The sequence below is a fragment of the Borostomias antarcticus genome (assembly GCF_949987555.1).
Source record: "Borostomias antarcticus genome assembly, chromosome: 21".
NCBI lineage: Eukaryota > Metazoa > Chordata > Actinopteri > Stomiiformes > Stomiidae > Borostomias > Borostomias antarcticus.
Window position 1 is genome coordinate 14,484,212 of NC_140254.1, and position 10,525 is coordinate 14,494,736.

Here is a 10,525-nt window from a genome sequence, read left to right on the forward strand (position 1 = left end):
TGTGTGTGGCTGGCTAAACAGCAGATGAGTGCATATCAGAACCCCCAAACACACACACACACTCTCTCTTACAAGCTCACACACCCGAACACGCACATCTTTCTTGCTTCTCCATCTTATCCATTATTTTATTCTTCTGATGAGTGCAGTGGGCTTGGATTGATCCTGAACACTACCTGTCTCTGAGACAATCAATCTCAGCAGCGAGGGGTGGGGTAGGGGAGGCAGGTCGCTAAATCAGCGAGCCAGCGCGCGCTACAGTACCGCGGCTAGGCGGGGCCGGTCTGGGAGGCGGTTAGCCTCTTAGTGATGACGGAGGCGGCGGCAGAATGGCGCTCGGCACAGCGAGGCCCCATACGCCTCCAAATAGATGAAGCCCCTTATTTCCATCTATCCTCCCGTAATGGAGACCGCTGCAAATGAGCGCGCCAGGGGCACCGTGGCAGGGACGGAGAGAGAGAGAGAGAGAGAGAGAGAGAGAGAGAGAGACAGAGAGAGAGAGAGAGAGCGCGTGGAGGAGTGTGGGCGAGGCAAACCCGACTGCTGAAATATGCATTAGCCCCTAGTGTTTGCGCTAATGTTTAGATTTACAATGGCTTCTCTCTCGGTCTCAGTCTCCTTCACATTACATACGGGGATAGCCAACCCCAGTCTCTCTCTCTCTCTCTCTCTCTCTCTCCCCCTTTGTCTCTCAGTCTCCCTCTGTCTCTCTCACTATCTCTCTTTCCGCCTCTCGACTCTTTCTGCGTTATTCTCTTTCCATGGTTCAAGAGGTGAACACAGACATTTGCATGCGGTGCCCAACGATGCGATTATATATCCACTCAGAGTGTGCAATTGAGTTCTGGGCCATATGTGTGTGTGTGTGTGTGTGTGTGTGTGTGTGTGTGTGTGTGTGTGTGTGTGTGTGTGTGTGTGTGTGTGTGTGTGCGCGTGTGTTTGTGTGTGTGTGTGTTTGCGTGTGTGTGTGTGTGTGTGTGTGTGCGCGCGCGCTTGTGTGTGTGTGTGTATGCGCCTGTGTGTGTGTGTGTGTGTGTGTGTGTGTGTGTGTGTGTGTGTGTGTGTGTCTGCCTGCGTGCATGCATGCGTGTGTTTGAATGGCACAGCAGTCGGGCTTATGCATATTTCAGCAGTTAAATGGGGTGTGTTTCCTGCTCATAGTCTGACATGCTGTGGAGGATGTGGAGCGTGTTCAGGTTCCATCTCCAGATGGATAGCACAGAGTTGTCTAGAACTCAGTGAGATGAGAGGCACACAACGGAACATGTGTGCTGTCCACAGTGCTGTAAATACGGGCAGGCTCATTCAAAGGCAGCCAATATGGTTATATATTCAAAATCGTTACTGGCGTGACATATTGCGTGCACAGCTGCTGTGTATGTGTTTGTATTTGAAGTCAGTGAAATTATATGCTGTACGTATGGTCAGGTCCAGCCTATTGGGCTCTGATCAGAGGTACATGAGAAAGTCTAGGATGATATTTCCATTTCCAAAATCAACTACCGTGCAGTGAATTCCAGGGCATCCATTTTAAGACACTCAGAGATTACCTTTGTGTGTTTTATTTAAATATGCCATTGCTGAGAAGGCAAATAAGGGACATTTGGCTCACACAATCAGAATGCTTTGAGGTTGCCTCACTCATTAATGAGCTGGATTTATATATATATATATATATATATATATATATATATAACAAAAGAGTCAACAGGTGCAATTTCACTGCACTCTCGAACCCTGAGGTTTGTTAGTCAATTTGCTAGCATTAGGCTTAAGGGCTTCAGTGTCTGCACCAAGGCACTCACCCTTCTTTGTCACATCTCAACCGCTCATTTATTTCCCATCACTGTCTGACATTCTTCTCTCTCTCCCTCTCTCCCTCTCTTTCATTTCCTAATTTGTCCCTCTAAACTCTGCCGTCAATGGCGCAGTCGAGGAATTAATTGAATAATAAATTCCTCTCATTAGCTTGTTTTTAAATTATTTCCTTGCCCCCTTTTTCCGTGCCGAGTACAAATTCGTCATCTGTTTTCACAAATTGCCCATGAAAAGCCTGTAGCCTAGCTTTAGCGCGCTAGCTCTCTCCCTGGCTCCGTCGCTTGCTCCTAATGAGGAGACGGCCAGCCCAGGCGGAACAAAGCTAACGCTAGCTTCGCGCACCGAGAAGCACAATGCTAATTTAGCTCGTTTACTGTCCTTGGGACAATTACAGAGAGGTGAAAAGGCCCGAGTCGTGAGCCGGAAATGTTTATGTGCGAGAGCATGGCCCTGGATCATGCCGCAGACAGCTGAGCTGCAGTCCCTTGTGTCTGTGCGGCTGATTGCTCGTTTGTTAGCGATGTGTAGCTGTAATGGAATTTATTTGCCCTACATTCACCGGATGGGCTAGTCTCTTTGAAGGGCCCTATTACAGAATGCCACACAAATCTTTTTTTCCCCCACCAACTCAGGGATAAGTGGCAATAAAATCTTCTTTGCCTCATAATTTGTGTTTCTGTGCTCTAATAGACAGAATATTATTCAAAAGATGGATGTTATTACTGTGTCTTGGTGGATGAAAGTGATGTATTGGAAGGGGACTTACACATAATGCATCATCACAGGACTTGAATCCTGTGCTCTGGTTGGTTCAGACAACCCAAGCCCACTGATAACTCATCAACTTATCTGTTCTGATACATACTCATCTTTGGCCTACTGTAGCTTTCAACGTATGTTTTCAACTTGATGTTCAACGGCCCTTTTAACTGGTTAATTTCTATGTCGATCTATGTTATTTGAGTTGTGTCTGGGTTTCCGTGAGTGAATTAACTGAATGTCAGTCTGTGCTGAACGCCGGGTTTTAAATTTGTTTGCTTCTTCTTTTTGTTTTGTTCTGTTTTGTTTGTCTGTTGGCTGGTTGGGCTCCGTGTTGCATGTTTCTGGGTCTTAGTTTGACTGTAGCCACACAGTCAGCAGAGCCAAGGGCAGCAAACATCAGAAAGGTAAAACTAACCCATAGAAGCAGCTGTAGTACTGCACACCTCCCCCACACCTCACACACACACACACACATCTGGTTTCCTCCATGCAATCCTGTAGAAAAGATCGGTCAGACAAGTAAATTACGATCTCTGTAGAATGATTCTAGATCTTGGTAGAATAGAATAGAACCCCACCACCAACCCATCTCTACTTCTATACAACCATCACCGTGCCCTGCCGGTGGCATACTGTGTACTACTGTATGTGAACTTTGATCTGTGACATCACTTCCTGCCACCCTGTTGTTGAACACGTGATGGGAAAGACAGATAGAATTGGAATGATGGAGGGTCTGGTGAGGAAGAAGAGATTGAGTTAGAGAGGAAAGAGAGCAATAACGGGGTATGGGTGGGGAGGGGGGGGGGCGGAGCGAGGGAGCTTAGGAGAAAGAAGGACACAGAAGAGAGAGAGAGAGAGAGGGGGGAATAGGCAAGGACACAGTAAGAGTGAGAGAGCAGAAAGAGAATGACTGAGTTAGTGAGGGAGGGAGCGAGGGAGGGAGGGAGGGAGGGAGCGAGCAAGCGTGGGGTAGCGGGGTTGAGAGACAGAATGGGAGACAGAGAGAGACAGAAAAGGAGAGAAGGGGTAGATTGAAAGATAGAGCAAGCAATAAAGAAAAGGGCAAGAGAGGGAATGGAACGAATATTGACGAGAAGGGAAGTGGATGTCTGAGTGAAGGACAGATTGGAGAACGGGAGGAAAGGTCTGTGCGCTTTAAGCCTCGGGCAAAACACAGACTCACCACCACCGCCAGGTTTGGTATTCCGGGTGTGAGAGAGGGTTGCCAGGTTAGGAGTATAAGTTGGGGGGATGCGCAGGCTTTTGGGTAGACGGTGGCCCTAGAGAAAATGGGGCGTATCTACTGTAGGATCACCTGATCTATGCCAAATCCATAACAAGCAGACACAGGGTTTTGTCCCGGATCAGTTTCTACAGTAGAACCAACGCCAATCCTTCAGCGAGACGTGAAAGGAGGGTTTCAAGTCGCAACGCTCCCTCCCTTCTTGCCTTCTACCTCAGCTGTCACCCCCCTCTGTTCACATTCAGACCAGAATCCTACTTTACTAAACCGTGGCTCTCTCGCTAAGATGAGCGGTCATAGCCTCTATTCTATAGTCCTGTATGCGTACTGTGTGCGTGCGTGCGTGCGTGTGTGTGTGTGTGTGTGTGTGTGTGTGTGTGTGTGTGTGTGAGAGAGAGACAAGAAAACCAGAGATGAGGACTCTGACTCAGAGAGCAACAATAGAGGTGGGCTCAGACACCGCCCTCAGAGATGGAGGTAGAGAAACGATGGAGGTAGAGAAACAACGTTGTGGTTTCAGGGCGACCTGTCAGTGACTGCGATCCCCTCTCTCTCTCTCTCTCTCTCTGTCTCTGTCTCTCTGTCTCTCTCGCCCCTCCTCCTCTCTCTTCTCACTCATTTTACCACAACAGAGGGGAAAACGATGGAGCATTTCGTCTGCCGGAGGTGAAAAGAACTCTTCGAGTGTAAGTAGAGCTGTCAGGGAGAGAGGGGGAGAAAGAGTGAGGGATGGAGGAGAGGGACGGAGAAACGGAGGGGGAGAGAGAGAGAGGGAGAGAGGGAGGGGAGGGCGGGCAGAGTAGATATGCACTAGCAGCACAGTCACGTTAGCCCTAGTCTCCCAGGGATAAAGTTAGGCTTGACTGCGGCATTAGCCACTCTCCCGCATTACACAATGTTCATGTTCCCAGTGTTTAGCATGGAGATTGGCTCCCGGAGATGCTTTTTGTATTCATTTTGCCAACTGTCAGCCTGCGACGCGCCGAGAATTATAATCAGGCTGACGTCGCCCCCTGGCGGTGTGAGGGCTCACTGCGCGCAGGCGGCGCAGGTAGGGGAGACAGACGAGGCGACACATGGTGTGCTCTGTGTGCAGGCGTTTGTGCTCTGTGTGCAGGCGTTTGTGCTCTGTGTGCAGGCGTTTGTGCGCGCATTCATTGAACAAATGTATGTATAGCGTGTTTGTGTTGCGATGGGGGGGGGGGCAAATTGACGAATCAAATGTGGTTAGGTGTGTAATTATAAAGGGAGCGAGGGATGAGCTGGGTATGAGATGAGAGAGGATGAGAGGTGAGGACGAGGAGGGGGGGATGACTGCGGGGAAGGAGCCGTGACACAGCCAGGCGGAGCGCAAACTCGATTGCGGTTTATATAACCCTGGTGTTCTCCAGACTCCTTCATCACACACACACACACACACATCTCATCATCACCCTCGGGGGGGGTTGGCATAAGAGTGCAGGAGGTTGAAAATCCACTCCCTGACAGAGATTGGACAAGAGATTTTCAGTAATACCTACAACTACTGTACACATTACTGACGGACTCCTCTGTGATTATGGAGTCGGAACCAGACTCGGGTAGGCCAGCAGGGGTGTAGTGAGTCGGGTAGGCCACCATATACTCTGAGTAAAAAAGTGGGTATTTTATTTATTATAAGAATCCCCGTTAGATGACACTTAGACAACAAGCTAGTCTCCCTGGGGTCCAAGACAACATTAAAAACACAGAGCAGAAGTGTGTTTACATTAGTGGTGGTTAAAGAAGTGGGTATACTATGGGTCCATGTATAAAGAAGTGGGTATACTATGGGTCCATGGATAAAGAAGTGGGTATACTATGGGTCCATGGATAAAGAAGTGGGTATACTATGGGTCCATGGATAAAGAAGTGGGTATACTATGGGTCCATGTATAAAGAAGTGGGTATACTATGGGTCCATGGATAAAGAAGTGGGTATACTATGGGTCCATGGATAAAGAAGTGGGTATACTATGGGTCCATGGATATAGAAGTGGGTATACTATGGGTCCATGGATATAGAAGTGGGTATACTATGGGTCCATGGATAAAGAAGTGGGTATACTATGGGTCCATGTATAAAGAAGTGGGTATACTATGGGTCCATGGATATAGAAGTGGGTATACTCTGTGCACCTCCGTATACCCTCCACTACACCACTGTAGACCGCATTCCCGGTCACACCAAACAGGGTCTGGAGCACGTAAGTGGGGTTGTGTTCTTTTGAGCTAGAATCCTTGGCTGTGTCTGTAACAGCTGAAAGTAGAAAAGTCCGTAGCACAGCTACTGCTCCAACGCCTGCGTGTGTCTGGAACGGCCCTTCTGCGTCACGCTCGGCTACTGTAGCTTCTCCGTAATTCTGGGAAATCGTTATCTCTACCAGATAAGGAGCCCCTGTTAGTATAATAGCCCTTATCTCTGATGCAGAATTCTACCCAGGCCCATATAGTATTTCACATGAAGGGCCCACCCGCAGACCACATTCAGAGTTTACTGATCCCACCTGGGGTCAGCTGGCCAGGTCAACCCATCTCCAGAACGACTGATTGGGAAAAGTGGGCGGTGTCAGGGAGAGAGCACAGTAGCTTCGACCTAAAGGAACAAGAAAGAGAATACGTAATGGCCTGCGCAGGCTAACAGTTCGAGGAAGGGTTGGAAACCAGCTGATTGCGCAGTCTTATAAGCCTGGTTCACATCCGCCAGCTAACCCCTTAGCCGTCTGCGTCAACCATCCACCGTCGGACACTAAGGAAATGAACGAAATTTGATTGCTTCGATTATACCGATTCGATCCAATTATGCCTTTATACCGTCACTTTGGAACGCGATCGTTCTATAGCTGCCGTTTTCAATTTAGAACGCGTTCGTTCTATAGCTGCTGTTTTCACTTTGGAACGCGATTGTTCTACAGCTGATGTTTTCAATATTCAACCTTGGGCATAAAGGAGTAGTAGAGGGAAAATGCATGTTTAGCCCTGTTTTAAGGTTACTTATGATCATATACAATGGTTCAGATCAAAACGTTGACAAAACTAGCGCTTTTGAGAAAGTCTGATAATTGCTCTACCACCGTTTTGGTCATACAATGGATGTGGGTGGGCACCGTGAAACACAAGAAACTCACCGAGGTGTTGATTGGCGTTCTGACATATAATTCGCCATAAAGTAAGATTCTAGTTCATCTGGAAAGATGAACTTTTTAAAAAATATTTAGCATGGAACTATTTATTTCCGCAAACTAGGTAGCCTAGCAACATAAACAATAACAATAGCTACCGTAAGTAGTTCCGCTTCCTGAATCCCCTCTGCGGATTGATCTACATATCTACAACGGTCGTGTCAATACAAGTCAATGGATTTCATAAAATGATCAATAAAACCCTACAGGATTCATACTTTGCGGCGAATTTGATGTCAGAACACCAACGAACACCAATTACACCCTCGGTGAGCTTCTTGTCTTTGAAATCGAGAGTTAAACATGTTTTTGAATGATTTTTCAAGTTGCCCACCCACATCCATTGTATGACCAAAACATTGGTAGAGCAAATATCAGACTTTTTCAAAAGTGCTAGTTTTGTCAATGTTTTGATCTGAACCATTGTATATGATCATAAGTAACCTTAAAACAGGGCTAAACATGCATTTCCCCTTTACTACTCCTTTAATGGAAAGACTCACAACAAGATCTTAATGTTGACCACGACACAGAATCCGCCCACACTCACACTAGCTAGATGTGAACTATGGAGAAGTTTTTTTATTTTATTTTATTTAACCTTTATTTAACCAGGCAAGCATATAAGAACAAGTTCTTATTTACAAAAAGCAAACGCCTCTTGAGGGAAAGGGGTTATGGGGCTGAAAAATAAAACAAGGTTAAATATAGGTTGAAGAAAAATAGCATACATTGACACATCACATACACAACACAAAACAACATGCACCACTACAATGAGCAATCACCAGCACAGACATACAGCAGCAGCAAATCATCAGCAAACATGCAAGACAGTTAAAAGACAGTTAAAGACAGCATACATGGAAGCATTACAATACCTATGGAACATACAGCATACAACTAAGCATCACCACCACAAACTCTTCTATCATACAACAGCAGCAAACACATCAGCAAACACGCAGGACAGTTAAAAACAGTTAAAGACAGCACACATGGAAGCATCACAACACAAATGTATCATAACATGCAGCATAGGATTACACAGAACACAACACAGAGCATCACACAGGCACGGTAAGACAGGCATAACACAGAACACAACACAGAGCATCACCCAGGCATGGTAAGACAGGCATAACACAGAACACAACACAGAGCATCACACAGACATGGTAAAACAGGCATAACACAGAACACAACACAGAGCATCACACAGGCATGGTAAAACAGGCATAACACAGAACAGGAGGACAAGTGGAATGAATGGCAAAACAACTGAGGGAGGATGTTATATGGTGGAAAAGCATTTACACGAATCGGCGAGAGTGAGTGAGATGGCATAAAGAAAGAAGTTCACCCCAGACTTTCTCACGGAGACTTTCTCACTCTCTCACGCGTCTTTGTCCTTTGCCCTCTGCCCCCAAACAGGACAAATCAACCCCAGAGGAGCAGCACTCCTGGGACAGCTTCAAGACCATGACCCCGGAGCTGTCCATCATCCCTGGCGAGCAGAACGACAGGATGGAGCTGCACAACAAGACCTGGGACTCTTCATCCGCTAACACACCCGACAACTCCGAGGGAGACTTCCAGACTGAAGTGTGAACACACACACACACACACACACACAAACAGACCTCTCATACATTGAGACACTGAATCATACACAGACACACACACACACACACAAGTCCTCCCACTCCATGCGATGTGCTTTGTTGGATTCTATACAGTATTTGTTTACTGCTCCAGTGGCCAGACAAGGAAAGAATACTGTTCTATTCTATATTTTCACACAGACATTTGAAATGAAAGAACAGAGACTTCTTGATGAGACTGGGATAGATACATTTTTAAATCAACACAAAACTAAAAAAAAAAAAAAAAAAACTGTTTCTGAAAACGTCTTGATTTTATTCCGGATAAAACAAAAAAAATAAGATTCTCTTTCACCTGTTTGATGATGATTTGAAAAAAAGAAGAAGAATATTTCTGCACCGTTCTGTTCTTTTTATAGAAAGAAAAAAATGTCACTGTTTGGCACACTGTTCACCCCCTCCCGTATCTGTCCTGTCCCTCTGAGGGATGACGCAAGCACCCGTTTGTTTTTTTCATCTTCTTCTGGAAGGGTGGGGGGGGGGGGTGAAGGTAGATCATTAATGCAGTACGTGCCATCTTCTATCGTTCCAGTCAAACATATTTGTCCATTCCTCTCACAGCTTCCCCTGTCAACATAACGTCAAACAATGTATTTCCTTTTTGTATATTTTAATATTTCATTTTCTGTCCTCCATGGGTTGAACCCCCATCCAAAAAAAAAAGATTTATGCGTGAAAAAACAACATTTCAACTTGATTGGCCGTTGTGTGTCATGGTTCATCTGTTTCGGCGTGTTTTACTGTGGGGGTTTTGGGTTCGTGCTTGTGCCGCATTTTCCTGTGAGAATTTCACGTGTGGAATTGTAATAGAATGATTTATTACACCTTCTAGGTGATGCCGTATGTGAGCTTGCTTTCTGGAGTAACATTCATAGCAAGTCTGTCAGGGGGAACACACGCTCAAAAGGCTGGTGGCGGCCAGGCTTTTCCTTTTTTTTTCCCTGGTTTGAGATAAAAGCTTTTTAAGATTTCAACATCCAAATCAATTACACACACACACACACACACAGTCAAGTCAACTATTTTATCTGAGGAGTGGATGCTGGAGAGTACTCTCATAGCACTTCTCCTGATAGAGGCTTTCCAGCCAGCCCCCCCCCCCCCCGGCTCCAGGCCTTATCCACACACACTCCCATAGCTTCCAGAGAGAGTATTGATCAAGACGACAACCTTCCCCCCGGTAACTAAGGAATCGAAGTTCAGCTTGCTCCACGGGAACCTGAGGTGTATTTTTCGCTCAGTGTCTGACACATCCGCCAAACAAATGTCGAAAAACAACAATCCCAAATGGTTCACGTTGGCTAGACACACTGTTAGCGCGGCATCCAGAGACAAACCCTCCAAATATATCAGTGTTTCTCTCTCTCTCTCTCTCTCTCTCATGAAATTTTTATAGAACATTCTATCAGCACTTACTTTCACAGTGCTCAGAAACTCCTGAGAGACAATCGATAGGACAGGGCCGGACGCCAAAATGGAGAAGGAATAAAGGACATTAATTGAAAAATGTAACTCGTTGAAAAAGGAAGAGAAAGAGAGAGTGATGCACATCTCACTAAAAGGTGGAATAAATTGATAGATATTAGATGATGCTGCAAACACACATTTTGACTATACAGTAGACTCTCTATAGTCTATATTCGGTGTTGGATGGTGTGGGAAAGGTGTTTATTTTACCTGCCCAGCTCATCCAGATCCTCCTCCCCAGAAGGGCTGGGAGCTGGTATAGAGAGAGTGTAGGACATGATGGTATCAGCTCAATAGTTAGACCTCTAACTGTCCTCCCTCTGTCTAAACAAGCTCCCAATTAGTGTGTGCTGGTGTGTGTGGGTGTG

At 46.1% G+C, this 10,525-nt stretch overlaps 1 protein-coding gene across 1 annotated transcript in view; it reads left to right on the forward strand.

Moving 5' to 3' along the window:
• The window catches only part of adgrb2 (adhesion G protein-coupled receptor B2), a gene marked incomplete at both ends in the record, with an annotated part of 188,245 nt that extends 179,608 nt beyond the window's left edge, over window positions 1–8,637 (forward strand). The window contains 2 exon segments of the mRNA XM_084455426.1: window positions 4,459–4,512; window positions 8,461–8,637. Of these exon segments, the coding sequence (XP_084311552.1) occupies window positions 4,459–4,512; window positions 8,461–8,637 (231 nt within the window).
• Between the last annotated feature and the right edge of the window lie 1,888 nt (window positions 8,638–10,525).